Source organism: Mustela nivalis (genome assembly GCF_964662115.1).
Source record: "Mustela nivalis genome assembly, chromosome: 6".
NCBI classification, from domain to species: domain Eukaryota; kingdom Metazoa; phylum Chordata; class Mammalia; order Carnivora; family Mustelidae; genus Mustela; species Mustela nivalis.
Genome location: NC_139025.1, coordinates 1,707,695 through 1,725,882, shown reverse-complemented (window position 1 = coordinate 1,725,882; position 18,188 = coordinate 1,707,695). Strand labels below are relative to the sequence as shown.

General features: G+C 67.9%; 1 protein-coding gene and 1 long non-coding RNA gene across 5 annotated transcripts in view; one reads left to right on the top strand and one right to left on the bottom strand.

Moving 5' to 3' along the window:
• Positions 1-528: 528 nt before the first annotated feature.
• On the bottom strand, positions 529-3,895 carry LOC309868007. The gene is made up of 2 exons (XR_014313450.1): positions 3,792-3,895; positions 529-2,968 (listed from the first exon to the last, which is right to left on the bottom strand). It is a non-coding gene; the product is annotated as an uncharacterized lncRNA (long non-coding RNA).
• Positions 3,896-4,088: 193 nt separating this feature from the next.
• MTA1 (metastasis associated 1) overlaps positions 4,089-18,188 on the top strand; it is a 30,692-nt gene continuing 16,592 nt past the window's right edge. For 3 of the 4 annotated variants that reach the window (XM_082737328.1, XM_082737327.1, XM_082737326.1), the window contains exons 1-2: positions 4,090-4,247; positions 15,570-15,637. In XM_082737328.1, coding sequence (XP_082593454.1) covers positions 4,220-4,247; positions 15,570-15,637 — 96 coding nt within the window. In that variant the 5' untranslated portion in view covers positions 4,090-4,219. Of the gene's footprint in view, positions 4,248-15,569; positions 15,638-18,188 lie in introns of all 4 variants that reach the window. The other variant, XR_014313434.1, reaches the window with a different exon arrangement.

Here is an 18,188-nt window from a genome sequence, read left to right as displayed (position 1 = left end):
GGGTGGGTGTCCTCATGCTGCAGGAGGAACAACACCCCGCCCCCCGCCAGACCACAGAGACCTCCCCATGTGGGGGGCCAGGTGGGGATACCCCTGAGGAGGGAAGCCCTTTGGGGACATCCCAGCCGGGGGCACTGGAGTGCTCTGGCGGCAAGGGGGACAGTGTCCCACCGGCAGGCTTGCCCCGCTGGCCGGTGAGGCCCTTGCGCCCGTCGTCTGTGCTCACGAGGGAGGTCAGCTCGGAGCAGGCAGCACAGGTGGCCGTGGACACCCCGAGGAGGAAAGCAGATGTGCGCTGGGGGGTGGTTGGTGTCCTCCCGAGGGCCAGCACCGCCCCTGCTGAAAAGAAGGACCTCGTGGGCTCTGCGAGAACCCGCTCACTATTCAATGGTAAAGTTTTAAAAATCTCACCCACAATCGCACCAAGATCAGGCTGCGGACGCACGGCGAAGGCTATCCAGGAACCTCCAGAGACCCAGGCAGCGAGGAGAGAGTGTGTGGGAATAGATAGTAAGCGCAGAGCCCCCCCCCTGCAAACCTGAGAAATTTTAATTTTAAGGGAAAACAGGATTGCTGAATTAATGAATGCATCTTCCCCCCAAATTTAAAAGCTTCTCCTAAGATTATTTTTAGAAATTGCAAAAATCAAGAGACAGCGGCACGTGGCTTTGGCAGCGCGCTCCCCTCACACAGCACACGGCGCAGAGGAGCTGGTGCTGGGCTCCCCGCCCCCGCCCACTGCGAGTCATTCCGCTCCGGCTGGCGCGGGCCTCAGGCCTGCACCCACGCCCCTCACCCCCCCACCCCGGACCCCACAGGCCCAGCCCCATGTGGCCGCTCAGTCTTCGCTTTGGTTACACCCTTACTGGCAGCACGTGAGGTCAGCCCTTGGCGGCCGGAAGAGCTGCGTTTCGGGGGCTCCTCCTGGTGCTCACAGGTCTCCCCGCAGGAGGGGTGGGGACCCTGCTTTCTCGCCGGGGTGGCTGGCCTTCCCTCGGAGCCTGGTCTCCGTGCCCCGCGGCTGCAGGTCCGCAGGCACAGCTGCCACTCTGTCCTGCATGTGACCTGCTTTCCGAAAGCCAGTCCCAGGGACCCTTGAAGTCCAGTGACTCAGGGGAGATGGGCCTTCGCGCAGACGCCACTCTGTCGGGATTTCTGGAGCGTGCGGGCCCCTCGTCACCTGGCCTTTCCTGCAGTGCTCTGCCTCTGCTCATCTTGGCCCTCACCGTGCTGCTGCCCAGGGGGGCCCCGAAGCCCCCCAGTGCACACCTGTCCCTCCGAGGGGCCTCCTCCTCCACCAGCGTCCTGACCCTTCTCCACAGCTGTGCCCCTCACCGTGACTCCTCTGTCACCTTCCCTGCGTCCTTTGTGGCGTGCACCATTCACAGCTCTAGCCCTCACCCGCTAGCCTGCGCGTCCCCTGGGGGCAGACACCTTGTCCCCCCACCTGGCCCGCCACGTGTGTCCCAAGTAAGGATTAAGTTACTGTTTGAGCTGCTTTGTCTCGTTCCCCAAGTACCTCCAGCCCGTCCTGCACCCGTAATCCCACGTTCTGCCCCTCGCTGCTCCTGGCTGATCCCAGCAGCTGTGTGGCTTCACACCTCATCGCTCGCTGCCATCCTGCCCTTTGGTCACCCAGTCCTGGGGCTTCCGATGGATGAGGGACGGCATGTGCGGCCCAGGTTCCCGCGGCCTCCTGCACTCCGGTGGCTTCCGGTGGCTTCCCGCCGGGGTTCCAGCTGGCCCTCGCCCCCTCCCCCCGCCCTCCTCCAGTTTCTCTGTTGCGGGATGTGTGGAGGTGGCCGGGATGTGTGGAGGTGGCCGCCAGGCCTTCGTTCCTGTTCTGACGCCAGAAGCTGGCTGTAAGTGGGCGGGTTCCCAGTCTCTCTTGCAGCTCACCTGAGATCTGCAGCCTGCTGGGAGCAGGGCAGGGCGCTGCTGGCAACGTCCCTTCTCCTTGTTAGTCTGTTTTCAGCAGAAAGCAGGCCCCAGCTGGAGCAGCTGTGTGCTGTGGGGTCCCAGGCCTCCGTAAATGTCACTCGGCTTCGGGAGGGCCATATCCCTATCCTTCATGGGGAAGCCTTTAGGGCCTGGCTGTCTTCCCTGAGACCCTGGACCCCCTCGGCCGGGCCGCCCACCCCATGCCGCGCTTGTCCTCCGTTCTGCTCCCAGGGAGGAGGTCCGCCTCCACCTCTCGGTCAGCCGCCCTCCCCGGCTGGGCCAGTGCCACACTCTCAGGACAGAGCCATCCTGTTTCTGGGACGGAGGCAGAAGCAGGCCCTTCCAAGGGAAGTTTCAGGCTCTCTCACGCCCAAAGGCTGCCTGGGAATTTTTTGGTAGTTCTAACTTTCTGATCAGCTTGTCGAGTACTGGAAGGTTCTGTGGTGCAGCGTCACTGTCCAGGTGAGGGGGTTCAAGGTTCAGACCAGGGCATTAGGAAGGGAGTGTATGGGGAGGGAGGAACACCCTTCCCCCACACCACAGCCATCCACCAGGGCTCCCTGGGCTGGGCTTGCTCAGAGAGTGGCCGCCCACCGCAGAGCATTTCCTTTCCTGGAGCCCGGGGCAGGCTCCGCTTGCAGCCACTGCCCTCGTTGGAACCCCTGGCTTTCACCCCAGCACCTGCTCTGGGGACCTCCAGGTCTGTCCCTGGGAGCCTCCCCCAGGGGTAGGGGGCCCCCACCCCTTGAATGCTTCCCTCCAAGCCCCACAGGGATCTCTCTCAGCCACAGGTCTGCCCCCTGGGAGTAAAGGGCATTGACCCACGGTAGTGCTCAGACCAGCAACCTGGGGGCCCAGACAGGACGTTTCTCTTGGCCCCCAGTGGTGATGTCCGTCCTGGCTCCAAACTCCCGCTGGGACCTGCTTCTCTCCTCCTGGGATTCCACCCTCTACCTCGTGCTCCTCCCGACAGGGCCACCGGTCTTGCCCGTTCCACGTGGTCACCGCAGTTTCCATAGTCCTTCCCCTGAAGCAACATGCGTGTACACACGCGCGTGCACACAGGCACATGCACATGTGCCCGCGCACACAGATGCACGTGCACGCAGACACACGCGCACGCGCAGGGACGTGTGCACACATACACGCGTGCTCACACAGGCGCACACACACATACTTAGGGATCCTGATGGGTGTGCTGGGTACGCTACAGCCCTTCCAGCCTCCCTATGCCTGGAGTATGTCGCCATCCTCCTCCCGGACCTCAGGGGTCTCAGACGGCTTTCCGGGGGAAGTGGCACCCCCGCCTCTGGCTTTTTCATCAGGCCGCAGTAGCTGGGGTGGGGAAGGAGACTCCATGGAGGTGGCTGGGGGCACCACCACTGTCCAAGCATGGCTGGGGGTTGGGGCTGGGCAGTGAGGGCCGGGGGCAAAGACCGCTGGGATGAGTGGACAGACCCAGGCTCTGAAGGGAGGTGTGCGGCGGGGCCCTGTGGTCAAGGCTGGGCTGCTGAGCTTCAGGCCAGTGGGGGACATAGAGAACCTCCGTCCCCAGGGAAGGGAGAGTGGGACCGAGGGGGCGGGCGGCCCTGGGAAGGCCTCCGGACCAGCGTGCAGGGGGTGATGAGAGCCCCTGCGGGAAGGGGCAGCAGGGACACTGGCAGGACCCAGGTGTGGACGCCCCGGGAGGGCCCACCTGGGGAGAGGGGGCGCGGGTGAGGCTGAGGACCCTTCCGGGGAGAGGGCGCTGGGGACGCCAGGAGGCCCCAGGCACAGGGAAGCCCTTGCGAGGGGGGCTTGGGGGGGCATGGGAGGACCCACCCAGGAAGGGGCGCGCGGGGAGGGCTCACCCTGGCAGGGGCGCGCGGGCGCGCGGGGAGGGCCCGGCGGGGGCCCCCGGGAAGGACGCGCCCGGGGGAGCGCGCAGGGCCGAGCGCGGGGAGGCCGGGCGCGCGGAGGGGGCCCCCCACCCCCACCCCCGGCAGGGGCGCGCGGCGGCGCGGGGAGGGCCGGCCGGGTAACGGCCGCGCGGTGGGCGGTGGCGCCCGAGGCCCCTCCCCTGCCCGCGGCCGCTCCTCCTCTTCCTCTCCCGCCCGCGCCGCGGCCCTCGGTCCCTGCGCGGCCTCGGCGGCCTCGGCGGCGGCGGCGGCGGCGGCCCCTTTAAACCGCCCGCCCCCCGCCCGCGCCCGCGCCCCGCGCCCCGCGCCCCCGCCTCCGGGCCCCGCGCCCCGCGCCCCGCGCCCCCGCGCGCCCGGCCTCCGCCGCCGCCGGCCCGGACATGGCCGCCAACATGTACAGGGTCGGAGGTAAGGCCGCCGCCGCCGCCCGCCTTTATGCGCCGCGGCCCGGCCCCCCCCCGCCCCGGCCGCCCGGCCGCCCCCCACCCCGGCCGCGTCTCCCCCACCCCGGCTCCCCCTCCCCCCGGCCCCGCCGCCCCCGCCCCCAAACCGCCGCCCCGGGCCCGCGCCATCCCTCCCCCACCCCAGACCCCCGGCCCCGGCCCCGGCCCCGGCCCCCCGCCAGCGCCGCCCGGACCCCGTCTCGCCCCTCCCCTCCCCCACCTCCCTCCGTCCCCTCCCCCACCCGCTCCGCCCGCCGCGCCGGCCGCACGGCCCCCCCGCGGCCCACTTCGGGTCCCTCCACCCCTGCGCCCCTCCCCCACCGCGGCCGCCCCAGGCCGACCCTCCTTCCTCCCGCGCCGCGGCCCCCCCCGCCCGCCGCACCCCCGCCCTCGCCGCCGTCCCCCGCCCGCTCCATCTTCGCGAGCCGCCGGCTCGGCCCCGCACCTCGGCCTCGGCCCTGCTCGCCCCGGGCCGGCGACCCGAAATGGCCCCGGGCCGGGCCCCGACGGGGGCCAGCGGGTGGCGGCGGCCGAGCGGGCTGGGGGGGGTGGGGGCGCCGGGGGCTCTGCCCACCTGTTGGGGGCCCGGCCCGGCCTGGCACGGGCGCGTGCGCGTCGCCGGGCGGCCCGGAGCATCCTGCGGGCCTGAGCGCCTGGGTCCGGCCGGCGGGAGCCCCCACTGCCCTGAGCTGGGGCGCGTGGCCCTGGGAGGTGCTGGCTGCCCTCCGGGGCCGAGCTTCCGGGCTGTGCGGGTGCGCAGCGGTGGGGAGCGCCGTGCTGGGGCCGCATGCCTCCCCCGGAGCCCGGGACCCCCGGGGTGGACCTGGGGGCTTCCCGGGCAGGTTGCGCGCAGCCCCTGCGGCCGTCCGCCTCCCCGCCGCTCGCCCTGCGCCCCCGCGCTCTTACCGCCTCCACCTCCGGTGCCCCAGCCCAGCAGGGAGGTGCTTTGGGAGGGGTGGGGAGAGGTCAGGAGCCCTGGGGGGGGGTGCGGAGTCGGCTGGGGCCCTGGGGGGCTTCCCCCGCTTCCTCCTCTGCTTTGGGTCTTAGGAAGCCCCCAGCCTTTGGGGCCTTGCTCCGCTGTGTTCTGTGGGGTCCTGGGCCAGTCCGCCCTGCTCCTCCACCGGGAGGGGGCCTCTTCCCATTGGTGCCTGCCCTCCCTGTGTCCTGGGCGGGAACTGTCCCAGTCCACCGATGTCACAGCTTGGCTGGCCCCCCAAGAGCCTGGGACTCACCTCTCCAGCCAGCCAGGCCTGCCTCGTGACCTTGGGCTTGCCCTCATCTGTGTAGTGGGTCAGCACGGCACCCGTCAGCCATCAGGCCTGCCCCCCACCTCCGGCTCAGAGGCAGTCATGGGAATGGGGGCCCGCACCCCGTGGAGCGGCAGGCCCCTAGTGGACAAATGTGGGCCACAGGCAGGGCTGCAGGGGCCCGGCAAGCGAGGGGGGGGCGAGGCAGGAGTGTCAGCCCAGAGGCCCCTCCCCAACACGCTGCCGGGGAAGCTCTTGATAGATGCCGGACCCCAGGGGCAACCCCCCTGCCTCCATCCCAGCACCCCCCAGCCCCTTCCTCAGCCCCCCTCCCCCTGCTGCGGCTCAGGGCTCCTCCCTGTCTTGTAGGCAGTTTCTCTGTTCTGCTCCCCCTCTGCGTGCGTGCTTGGAACCCCCTCTCTACGGTGCAGACCCCCTTTTTCCTGGCGGGAGGCCCCACGGCTCCCACCAGCGGTTGACAGGGCCCTGCAGGCCACCAGCTGGTTCCCACAGGGCCGTCGGGGCCGTGGGGTTCATTGAGTAGATGAAGACGCCATCATCAGAACAGGGGCACCCGCTCCTGGAGGGAGACGAGAGAAGGCCAGGCTGGGTGGCGGCCGTGGCCCCGGGCATTGCCTTCCTGGCACGGGGCTGGTGGCTTGAGCAGGGCCCCCACCCAGACCCTGGGCCCCCTTGCTGTGTGGGCTCTGCCGCTTGGCTTTTAGGCCTGTCTGCCTGTGAACTTGGCGGGGGTCTGGCCTGCCCCACATCCGCTGGTCCCCTCGGAGCGCCGCAGGTGGGACCACAGGCTCCCACTCAGAACACCCCTGCGAAGAACTGTTCGCTCTGTGTGTGCATGGGGACTCTGGGGCGGTGGCCCAGGGGCCTGGCAGGGCCGCCTGGCCTCCTGCCCCGCGGAGCTGCTTGCTTAGGGAAGGGGCCCCTCTCTCTGGAGCTGATCGCGGCCCAGGGTTTGCCCCATCTGGGCGGCTCTGGTCTGGGGGAGTGTCTCGGGGATGTTCTGAGAGGTGGGACACTTCCTTCACCTTCTTACCTCCACTCAGGACCCTAAGAGCAGAGCCTTTTCCGACAGTGTCACATAAGCACTTTCTGAGTCTGAATGTGTCCCAAACCCCGCGGAGGACACACCGGCTAGAACGCCGTAGCGGCAAGCCCTAGTTATCTGGGCGTCCTGCGTTTTACCTGGCAGGCTGCTCCGAGGCTCTGCCAGGACGTCTGGGTGGGGCGGGCGCGGGGGGGCGGCCCAGTGCCAGCTGACCCGCTGGGTGGAGTGGGTCAGCCTGGGAGGGACGGCCTGCTGCTTCCCAGGGAGGTGACCTGGCTGCCGACAGAGGCCTTCGTTGGCTGCTCTGAGTGCGGCAAGGCGGGGCCCGACTGTAGGTGGCTGGGTCAGGGTCCGTGACCTCTGTTCCTTTGGGGTCTGCCTTCCCGCGCCCTCGGCAGGCTTCTGGGACCCGCGGTGTGCCACGGGTGCTGTGGGGGGACTCTTCCCGGCGCACATTTCAAGCAGAGGGGTTGGGGAAGGTTGGAGAAGGTTTCGGAACCCGCAAGCCACCTGCCAGCATGGTCACTATTGGACAGACTGTTGGGTTTCAGGGTTTCCCATTGGTCCCCCGTTTCTTCTCATTGCTGGATGCTGACACCCGTTCTCTTGGATGGTGATTTGGGTTTTATTTATTTACATGACAGAGAAAGAGCGAGCGCACAGGCAGGCAGAGCTGCAGGGGGGAAGCAGACCCTCGCTGAGCAGGGAGCCCGATGCGGGGCTCGACCCCAGGACCCTGGGACCATGATCTGAGCCGAAGGCAGAGGTTTAACCCACTGAGCCGTCCAGGCGCCCACGGACAGTAATTTGCTTTTTTAAAAACGTGCGTTAGAGAGGTGATAGGGGCTCCCCAAGGCTCCTGGCCACGGGGCCGAGTTCCTTTGGGCCGCGCTCTGGGTTCTGCGCCTGTCCCTGCTCGTGCTGTTGCTGTTTGTGGAGTTTAAGCTTTTGACCAGGTGAGACACGCACACCCGGGAAAATCCCAAACTTGTTAAGGCCAGTGGGGGGGGGGGGTTGTTGCTCAGGGTCCCCTGCTGCGAGGTCGGCCCTTTGTCTCGGGCTCTTAGGGGCCAGCCCACCCTGCCCTGCTCTGACCTTCCAGGTCTCTCTTTTTTTAAAAAGATTTTATGTATTTATTTGACAGGCAGAGATCACGAGTAGGCAGAGAGGCAGACAGAGAGAGAGGAAGGGAAGCAGGCTCCCTGCTGAGCAGAGAGCCCGATGCGGGACTCGATCCCAGGACCCTGAGATCATGACCTGAGCCGAAGGCAGCAGCTTAACCCACTGAGCCACCCAGGCGCCCCTCACAGTGTATTTTTTAAAAGGTTTTTTTTTTTTTTTAAAGATTTTATTTATTTATTTGACAGAGAGAGATCACAGTAGGCAGAGAGGCAGGCAGAGAGGGGAAGGGAAGGAAGCAGGCCCCTGCTGAGCAGAGAGCCCGATGCGGGACTCGATCCCAGGACCCTGAGATCATGACCTGAGCCGAAGGCAGCGGCTTTAACCCACTGAGCCACCCAGGCACCCCCATGTGTCTTTTGAGAGAAGAATTTGGGCATTAAACTTTAGGATTCGTAGAAAAGAAACTGTGGGTCAAGAATGTTGGAGGGAGGGGTCCAAACCCTGGCGCCTCTGAGAGGGGCTGCCAGCTCAGAGCAGTGCGGCGGGCGTCTGGGGGTGTGGACGTGGGGGTGGCTACCGCGGAGGCGGGGCAGGGGCAGGGGCGTCCGTGGGGCCGCACTTAGGCCCAGCCTGCCGAGGCTCCAGAGTGTGGCTCTGGCCGGCCTGGAACCCTTGTGTCCCTCCCTGTGCCCCGTGCATCTGGCAGCAGACTCGGGGCGCAGCTGCCTCAGGGCTCCCGAGGGCACTGTGCACGGACGGGGCAGAGGTGCAGCCTCCACAGGGGCCGGGGGTCCAGACTGGGCTCTGCAGACGCTGTCAGGTGCTCAGGTCCCCGCCGCCTGCCCTCCTGACATGCAGGCCGGCCCCTTGGAGTGGGCCCCGGGGGCTGGGCTCTGCCTCTTCTCAGGGCCCATGTGCCCCTTCCCTGGCCCTTGGCGTGCCTGGTGGCCCCCACGCTGGGCCCAGCTCTGTGGTCTGTGACCGGCCTTAGGAGGTGGTCCTTCTAAGTTGTCTTCACTGCTTACAACTGTTTAACGGCTTCTGCAGAGCCGAGGGTCCCGTCGGAAGCCTCAGAGAGCTCGTGACCCGTCCCGGCGCTGCGCAGTGACCCTTTGCAGGGCCCCAGGGCTGGCCCTGCTGGACCCCTGGCCTTTGCAGGGCAGGGCTTCCCGGGGGTCCCCTGTAATGCGGCCCAGAGAAGCCTCAGCCCGTGGTGGGCCGCTGCGCCTGTGGTTCCCACTGACCCTTTACTCGAGGCGGCTGAGCCAGCAGGGTCTTCAGAGAAGGGGAGGGCGGAGGAGGTCCCATGGGAGCCGTCGAGTCCCCTCCCCCAGCACGTGTGTGCCCGCACAGGGGCCTGCCCCATTCAGGCCTCTGCCCCTCCCCTGTCCTGCGTACCTCCCCCTCCAGGCAGGCTCTGGTCCCGGACTTCTGTGGGGACGGTGACGTGGTCCCATGCTGCTGGCTCTCCCGGCAGGGCCACCCCCATATTCTGGGGGGTCCTCTGCAGTCCCCTTGTGCTCCAGCCCGGCAGGGTGGGTGGGTGGGAGGCCCAGTGGGCGAGGGCGTGGGAGGTGTCCCTGCTGGAGGGCGGCCCAGGTTAGGGGGTAGAAGTACCGGGACCCTCGGACACCGTTTGGGGGATGGTCCGGCAGAGATGTGAGTCGGGTGTCACTCGGTGTCCTGTGCTCCGGGACTGTGTGCCCAGCCCCGGCTGCCCCCTTGCCAGGCCGGGATACTGGCCACTGCTGGTGTTTCTTTTGGTTCCATCCCCAAATTTGAAAAAGAAAGAAGAAAAGCAAATGCTAGGCTTGCCGTATCCCCACTGTGGGGGAGCAGAGCGGAAGCCTGGAGCTGGCCGTCCTGTCCCCAGCAGAGCCTGTGGGAGTGGCTTCTGGAGGGACTCTGACAGCTGGGGTGCAGCGCTCGGGGGTGCTGGGCGCGGCGTGGCGCGGCTGAGCTCTCGGTGGTGTTGTGGGACGCGTGTCCGGCCGCCCATGGCCCTGACCCCGTGGGCTGGTCTCGCCGTGACCGCTGTCTGCCATGCGGGCTCTGTTCTTGCTGGGGACCGTCCCCGTGCCTTCCGCAGGGCCCGATCTCCGCCTGCTCCCCACCTTGACCTGTGACCCGCGTCAGGACTCGGGGCACCCGCTCTAGTCTCTGAGGCACATGTCCCTGACGGGCGGGCCCCAGCTGCGGTCGAAGGGCGCGGCGCGCTGCCTCCTGGTCTCGTTCCGGTCCGTGAGCAGGGCTCCTCCTTGGCCTGTCCAGAGACACGCTTTCCACGCTCCTGTCCTCCTGTTAAGCTGGTGTTCGGAGCGCTGTCTGGTGTGGCGCGTCTGCAGGGAGGCTGGGGCGCCGCCCGCGGGCACGCCTGGGTCGGGGGGACTCCTGCAGGTGCCGGCCACATACGCTGAGTCGAGCGTCTCTGACCCGGAACCTGCACGGCTGCGGGTCACGTGTCGGTCCGGCCAGCAGACCCCGACCCTGGGCGGTCGCCGCTGGCGTCAGCGGTGACGGCAGAGTGCACGTGCCCTGTGCCGTCCCGTGGCTGTGTGTACTCACGGTCAGGCTCGCCGGGTCGGCCGTCTGCCAGCCGTGCCCCGGGGTGCTGGAGAGCAAGTCCACAGCCCCAGGGGTTACCCGGCGTCCGCTGAGCAGCGAGCCCCGGACGTGGAGTCCCCAGACGCCGCCCTGCGAGGCGGGCTCCGTGCCGGTGGCCGGTGTGTGTTCGGGCACATGCCACAGCTGGCCTGTTTGTGGACGACACGCTGAGTTTTCTCGGCCCTGGACGCCGGGATGCCGGGAGGCCCAGGCTCCTCCCGTTGCTGAGGCCGCCTTCCAGGGTGTGTGGGCCCTCGGGTCGCGTGAGGGGGACTGTCGTGAGGGGGGCGGGAATCGTGGGGGTCAGGGTCTCAGCCCGAATCCTGGAGATGCAGTTGAGGATCCGGCGGGCCGTCTCCGGTCTCTGGTGACGCCAGGGGAAGCTGGCGAGGACTCCGGTGGTGAGTTCCGCCAACACGGCCTGGTTTCTCGAGGACGCCGCCGCGGGGACCGGGTCACTCGGCTGCACAGCGAGCATCTCGCGGTCCTGCTGGGCGTGCGGCGTCGGGTCCCTGCTGGCGACGAGCGGCCTGGGGCCTCTCCTGGCGCGCGGGCCTCTGTCCTGCTCTGAGACGCCGGTCATCTCCTCTCTCGGCGTGGAGTCGGGAGAGCTCGTTGGTGGTTCTGGAGTCACGCGTGAGCCGTGCAGAGCTTCCTCCGTGATAATCTGGCCCTGAGTCAGCCTCACAGAGATTTTGTCCTGTTTTCTTAAAATTGTTGTGGTTTTGTGTTTCTTAAAATTTTTTAAAGGTTTTCTTTATCAGAGAGTAAGAGAACGTGTGTGCGCTCAGCAGGGAGCCCGACACGGGGCTTCGTCCCAGGACCCTGGGACCGCGCCCTGAGCCGACTGTGCCCCCGGCGCCCCCCATGGGTTTCACTGTCCGGTCTGTGATCCGCGTGGGGCTGCATGTTGTGTGACGTGCAGTTCGAAGCTCCGTTTTTTTCTGCACGTTCACGTGTGCCCTGTCGTCCGTCACCGGCGTTGAGTCCTGGGTGTCCTTTCTCACCGGACGGGCCGGCTTCCTCGTCATACTGGTTTCCTGTGGCTCTGCGATTCCTGCCGCTGGTCCCCCCGGGAAGCCGCGAGGCCGGGTCCGTGTTCTCTGAGTCGTCTGGCCCGCTCTGATGTCTGCGTCTCCACGCGGCTCTGGGTCGGCTCGTGGGGTTTTGATGGGGATGGTGCGAGCTCTCCGTGGGCTGTTTGCGGAGAGTGGACCCCTGTGGCGTGTCCCACACGTGAGAATTCCAGGAGAGACTCCTGTCTCGGCATCGCGGTAAACTCTCCCAGGTGCGGCCGAGGTCACCCGAGCCGTCACCGTGCTGTCCCCGAGTCACATGGACACAGTCCTGCTTGGCAGCGCTCGGAGTGCCGCGGTGGTCTCCGTGCCGTGACCTCCCGTTGCGGGAACACAGGGAGGCAGTGTGCACGTGGACCCCAGCAGTGTGCACGTCCTTGTGTGCTCGGCTCAGATGGCAAAGCACCGCGTGTCACTGGGGCCACTACCGCTGTGACCAGCGCCATCTGTTGGCACCACCGCATTCGCCCAGCTCGCGAGCGGACGGCGGTCAGGAGAGGTGCAGGATTGAAGATGGAGCCTCCGTCCAGCGGAGCTTCTCCACGGAAGGAAGGAGACCTGCTGCCGTCCACGGCTCCTGCCCCACGTTCCTCAGCCAGCCGGGAGCCGCTTCCCAACAGGCGTGACCACGTGGAGCAGTGTGTCCGTGGGCTGCGTGGGACAGCTGGCGGCATGCGGGAACACAGGGTCCGAAGGCGTGCGGGGACCGGCTGCCACGAGCTGTCGGGCAAGTCAGGAGGAGACGGCCCGGCGCAGACGCAAGTGGGGCCACCGGCTGGTGGCGGCAACGCTGTGTGGGGGGAGCTGCCGTGCACTGTGGCCAGAGACCGGCCTGCCTTGGGGCGCCACTCGTGGGGCACCCCGGCTGGCACAGGTGGGCACGCGGGACAGAGCGGAAGCCGTGGGAGGCGCCCGACCACACGAGGGCTCAGAGACGTTGTGCTGGGGAAGGGAGCTCCTGGGGGACTGGGGGTCTCCTGCTCCTGGGACCCGCGGGTCAGCGGGACCTCCTCTGCCCTCGTGCGCGTCACCGTCCTCAGTTCTGTGGATTACGACCCTGCGTAGGTCTTGTCTTTGCTCGACTCAGCCGCCGTGCAGCAGCCCAGGGTGCAGCGGGGGTCAAATCTCCCTGTGATTCCGTAAATCCGGGGGAGAAACTGAGAAGGGCCGCTGTCACCCACTGCTCTCCCTGCGGCTGCGGAAGATGCTTGCTGACCGTCCTCTGTGAGGCCGCGTGACCTGGCGCACTTGCCCCCGAGCCGCACCTTGACCAGGCGAGGCCGCGGTGGTGGCCGCCAATGGCGCCGGAAGCTCTGGGTGCCCCGTGGGGCGACTGCGTGGCGTGTTCCGGCAGGAGGCGCAGCTGGGCCCGACCCCGAGTGCTGGGACGGGGCCTCATCCAGGGCTGCAGTGGGCCCTCCGGACCCCGGGCACGCGGCGGCCCTGCTTCCCGATGCGCGAGACGGTCAGCGCCGCGGGCAGCGCAGGCCCCTCGTGGCGGTTACCACCGCGCCAGGCGGACAGCAGGAGGGAAGGGTGCATGGGGCGGGGCCCAGGCTTCGGCCGGCCTGTCGCCGGGGTCCACGGGCGCCGTGGGGCGGGCCGCTGTGCCGTGGTGCTGTTCGCACACTCTGACCTTGGATCCCAGTGGCCCGGACGGTCCCGTCAGCTAAAGCTCCGTGCCCATGACCGTCTCCCTCCAGCGTCACCGATGGACGCTCCGTGGCGACGCCGCCTTCGTGCCCGCCGGGCGTCCTGGGCAGAGCCTCCTGCCCCGTGGGCCCCGGACCGACTCAGGGCCCCACCGCGGTCCTGTGTGGGGCTGTCCCTTCCCTTCTCCTGCTGTTGTCTCATTACCCCCAGGTCCCTGCCCAGGACCGTGGGCCCTTGGCTGAGGGGACGCTCCTCGGTGCCAGGCGTGTCCCGCGAGCTCACGCCCCGCCCCCTGAGTCGGTCACCTCCGCGTAGACTCGGGATTTCTGTACTTGGGGAGTGCTGCCCGGGCTGTGCCTGGCGTGCTCCTGCTTGGGAGGACAGTGACGGTGTGAGGGCAGCCGAGGCCCCCGGGCGCCTGTGGCGGGCCTGGCGGTGTCCCATTGTCAGGCTGCTGGAGGGTTCCTGTCCGCGCCGGTGTCCCTGTGTCTGCTCAGACGGCGTGGATTTCCGACCTTGACCCAACCTGCATTCTGGGACAGACCCCGGGGCTGTGGCGTCGCGTCGGTTCCCGCGTGGTCCCCACGTCTGCTCTCGGGTACAGCGGGCATGGGGCGGGCGTCGGGTCGCCCCTCGGTGTTGGCACGTTCCCCAGGGAGGGCCCCTGGGCCTGGGGGCCGTTTCTTCTCTTTCCTCTCTGCCTGTTTCTACTTTGTGGTTACATTTGGAAGAATTTTTAAATCCATGGGCCGCTACCCCCTTACTTTTTTCTTTTTTAGATTGTTATTTTAGGGAGAGCAGAAGCGGGGGGAGAGCCAGAGGGGGAAGCAGGCTCCCCGCCGAGCGCAGAGCCCGGTTGCGGGGCTCGATCCCAGGACCCGGAGAGCATGACCCGAGCCGAAGGCAGACACCCAGCGGACCGAGCCCCTCGGCGCCCTGGAGCCTGATTTCTTCAGCAGGCGCAGGGTTGCCTGTTGTCCAGCGTGAGCTTGGGTTTGCCTCATTTCCCCTGAGCCGCGGGCTTCTGGCCCAGAGCCGCCGCGCATCCCTTCCTGCCCGGCCCCGCGCCCCGCAGCGTCTCTCACTCTCCCTTGCCTCCCAATCGGAGGCTGAGCCGCCACGGCCCGTTTTCAGGAGCAACTGGGCTCCCTCCGGCGTTTCTCTGTCGCGCGTGTTTCCGGGTGTGCTGCCGTCCGCCGGGTTCACTGTCTCCTCGTGTTGCTTTTGTCATCGACCGTGGGTCATGAACCCGCAGCCAAGCCCGCTCCCCCGAAGCCTGTAGTTCTGTGGATGGTGGGGGTGCTCGCCGGGCTGTGGCTGGCCGCCGGGACCGGTGGGGGACGCGGGGGGTGGGGTGCACCCACTAGGACGGCCAGCCCCGGCCCCGGAGGCCTCGGGAGAGCCACGTGCGTTTCTTAGAATGAAAGTTTTATAACTTCGCATAGAAATGGCTTTTTGAGCAATGATTTACAAGATAAAAGTCACGTGTTCCAAGTGTGCAGGCAGGTGTGCAAGGCAGTTGCTTGCCTGGGTCCCCCCCAGTACCCGTAGGACCTCTCGTGGGGGTGGGGCTGGGCTGGGTCCTCCGGCAGAGGCTGCTCTCGGTGTGGGCACTTGGCCATGGCCCGGCCTTAAGCGGCCACGAGTCTCCTCCGGTCTTCTGCAGAGCTGCCGGAGGAGGGCCTGCGGGCGTCCGTGTGGGCAGCGGGGGACAGGGGGCCGGCGTTCCTGGTGCAGGCTGGTGGGGACCTCAACCAGCCCTTTCCTGGCACTGACTCCGCCGCGCCGCCGCGGAGCACCTGCAACATCAGGGCGGCGGGCGGCCTCGTGGCTGCCCTGGGCTTTCCGTGGGAGCCTGCGAGCCTCCCTGAGACGGAGCCCAGGCTGCCCGCTGCGGAGCTGGAGGGACGCTCGTGATGCCGTAGTGTTCTGGGATCTGTTCAAGATCTCCGGACCTTGTTTCTCTGGCACCTGCCGTTGCCCCGTCCCAGGGAGCTTGGCCTCTGCCCAGGGAGCTCTGGTCTCCCCGTTCACCGCCAGGGGTGCACGGGGCCGGGGGAGGACGTGCGGGGGCCCAGCAGCCCCCCTTGCGCTGACGTGGGCTCCAGGCTGGTGTCTCTGTTCGCTCGCCTGCCGCGGCCTGTGTGACTGGGGGCCCCCCTTTCGGGCCGGCGGCAGCCCTAGAACGCCGTCCCCAGGGGAAGCTAAGTCTGGTTCCCACAGCGTGGTATCAGGAGGGACAGAGGTCTCGGGGGCCGCTGATGTGGGTCCCTGGGATAGAGGGGGCGGCTGCAGGCCTCTGCGGGGGCGGCCCCTCCCCCCACCGTGGATCCGTGCCTGGCGCCCACCAGCATGTCTCTGGGTCCCTCGTTTTCTCGCCGAGATGCTGGGGCACGAGCTCCTCCGTCCCCTCCTGTGTCCCGGTGCCTAGAACTGAGGGCATGGGGATGGGGGGGGTCAGGGCCCCGCTGGTCTGCAGGGCTGCGTGCTGCGGGTGACGCTCTCTCCTCCTGTTGCAGACTACGTCTATTTCGAGAACTCCTCCAGCAACCCGTACCTGATCCGCAGGATCGAGGAGCTCAACAAGGTAGCGTGTGCTCGTGTGGCCTGAGGGCTGGGGGCTCCAGTGCCGCCTGGGGTCTCAGGGCTGGCCCCAGACCCTTTGGTCTGTTTGTCCCCAGGGTCACTTGCGTAGACCCGGGTCCTTCTCCTTGGAGAGCCGGGCAGGGAGGTCCCCGCGACCTCATGCAGGGGTGTGTCCAGCAGGGCCCTGAGCAGGGCAGGAACGTCTGGCACATGGTTGGGGTGGACGCCCTGTGGGGTCCCGCCGGCTGGGGCTTCCCTGCCCACCTCCTGCCTCTTTCCCACTCCCTGAGGCACCCGCTTTCTCCTGGTTCCGGGCCTGCAGACCGCCGGCCACCCTCCCTGCCTCTGCTGCTGGCCGCCTGATCGGAGGCGTCCTGGGCAGCGCTGGGGGAGAGGCAGGTGCGGCCCTGGGTCAGCGGACTCCCTGCGGCTTCTCCTTTCCCTGAGGTGCTGGGTTTGCCGGGAGAGGGGCCCTCCCCAGGGAGAGACCTGTTGTCCCCCGCTGTGGTCCGTCCTGGACCTCAGGCTGTGCGGCTCTGTGGCTGGGGATTCTTGGGTCACGCAGGACGGGGCAGGATGGTCAGGGTGCTGGTCCCCCAAAGACCAGACTGGGTCGCAGCTGAGCCCTGACTCGCTGTCCCTGCTCACCAAGAGCCTCCTGCTGCGTGTGCCACGTGGGGGCGGGGAGCCTGTGCCTTCGAGGCTGGTGGGAGCAGCTGGGCAGTGCCTGGAAGAGCCGGGCCCAGGGCTGGAGGTGGCGGGGCCAAGGGAGGCCGCCAGGACATCATGGGGCCCCCGCTGCGACACGTGCCCTCCAGGCGCCTTGTTGGTGGGACACTTTAGGCCACCTGCGAGGGACGGCTGGAGAAGGGGTGGACGGCATCCCAGCTGGACAGGAGCCCGTGGTCACCCACCCACCTGCTGGCACCTGCTGACTCGGGGACTCCTACCGTGGCAGTGGAGAGCATGCTGGGGGGCCACTAGGGGCCAACCCTGCAGTTGCCGTGGACGCTGGGTCTCAGGTGGCTGGAGGTGGCCCCCCTGACCAGGCCAGCCTGGCCTCTGACCCTCGCGGTGGCCTGATGCCGAGAGAGCAGGTCGTACCGCTTGTGGGACCAGTGGGGGCCAGTGAGGCACAGATGGCCAGGGCCCAGCCCGGCAGTGGCCGCAGCTAACGCTGTGTCTGGAGCTAACGCTGCGGGAGGCCTTGGGGGACCCTCCTGCACCAGAGAGTGCGGCTGAGCCAGGGGGGAGGCCCTGGTCTGCAGGCACAGTGTGGGCTGGCGTGTGCTCGGCCCCCGGGCCCCACCAGCCTCCCCTGCGGTCCTGTGGGACGTGGGGCTCAGTCCTGGCTAGAGAAGTAGACTCAGATCCACCTCGGGCCGGGTTCCAGCAGGGGCTGCCAGGAGGTCTGTTTGCAGGTCCCCCTAGTGGGGCCACCGCGCCCACAGGCCCCTCAGGCACAGGAAGAACGGCTCAGAGGTGCCACGTGTTCAAAGGACACCTCGAATGTGGAAAGCCACATCCTCGCGCTGCAGGAGAAAGGAAGGCTCTGGCAGGAGCGCGGGTGCTGCAGAGGCAGGGCCTGGGACGTGGGGGGCGGCGGCCCAGGGTGCGAGGGAGGACCCGGAGCTGTTGGTGGGACTAAAACCAGAACCTGGGCTTCGCTGAGGAGCTGAGGGTGCCCCCGGAGACCCAGAGTCCAGCGTGCGGTTGGTAGGGGGCGCGGGAGACGAGGGCCGGGCTGGCGGCAGGTGAGACGGGGCAGAACTGGCACCTGCCAGGGTGTTGGCGGCAGGGGCAGGGGCACCGTGTTCTGCCCCTTTTCTGTAAACGGGGAGTCTCTGCAGACCCGTCGCAGGGGTCCTGCCGCGCTGGGTCTCCTTTCACGGGACGCCCTGCGGAGCTGGTTCGCGTCCGTGCGGTGACCCTGGGCTGTGGCCTTCGGGGTGGTTGTTGCGGTTCCTCCTCGGAGCTGGGTGGGTCTGCACAGCGCTGGGGGATGTTGCTGTTTTGGAAGAAAAGGAGCAGGGGCCTGGGGAGGGACGTGGGGTGGCGGCCAGGCCAGAGGTGCCCATAAAGTAGCAGCGGCCGGCAGGGAATACTGGACTTTCAGAAGGTCGGCATCTGGCCTGGTGCTTGGGCTGTGGGAATCTCAGAAGAGGAAGGCAGACCATTCGGGGCTGTGGCCGCCACCGGGAGGGTCTGGAGACCCACCCAGAGAGCCTGCCCCGGCCGGCTCCTGCCTCCTGCCCGGGTGTGTGCAGACCGCAGCCTGGTGGGGCCCCCGGGAGTCCCGAGCACCAGCAAGGGGAGCTCCTGGGAGAGGGAGTCCCGGGTGTCCTGGGTCTCGAGCCAGGCCTCGCCCAGGCTGTGCAGGGCAGCGCCTGTTGCCAGGGCTGGGGTGCAGGGACCCCAGCAGGGCCCAGAGCGGGGGCCGTGGGCTGTGCCCTGCAGACACAGGGTGGCCGCCCCGTCCCACCCCTGGGATGAGGCTTCGGCGGCCGCGGGTCCGACCTCGTTCCTCATGCCTGTGGCCCTGATGACCTTCC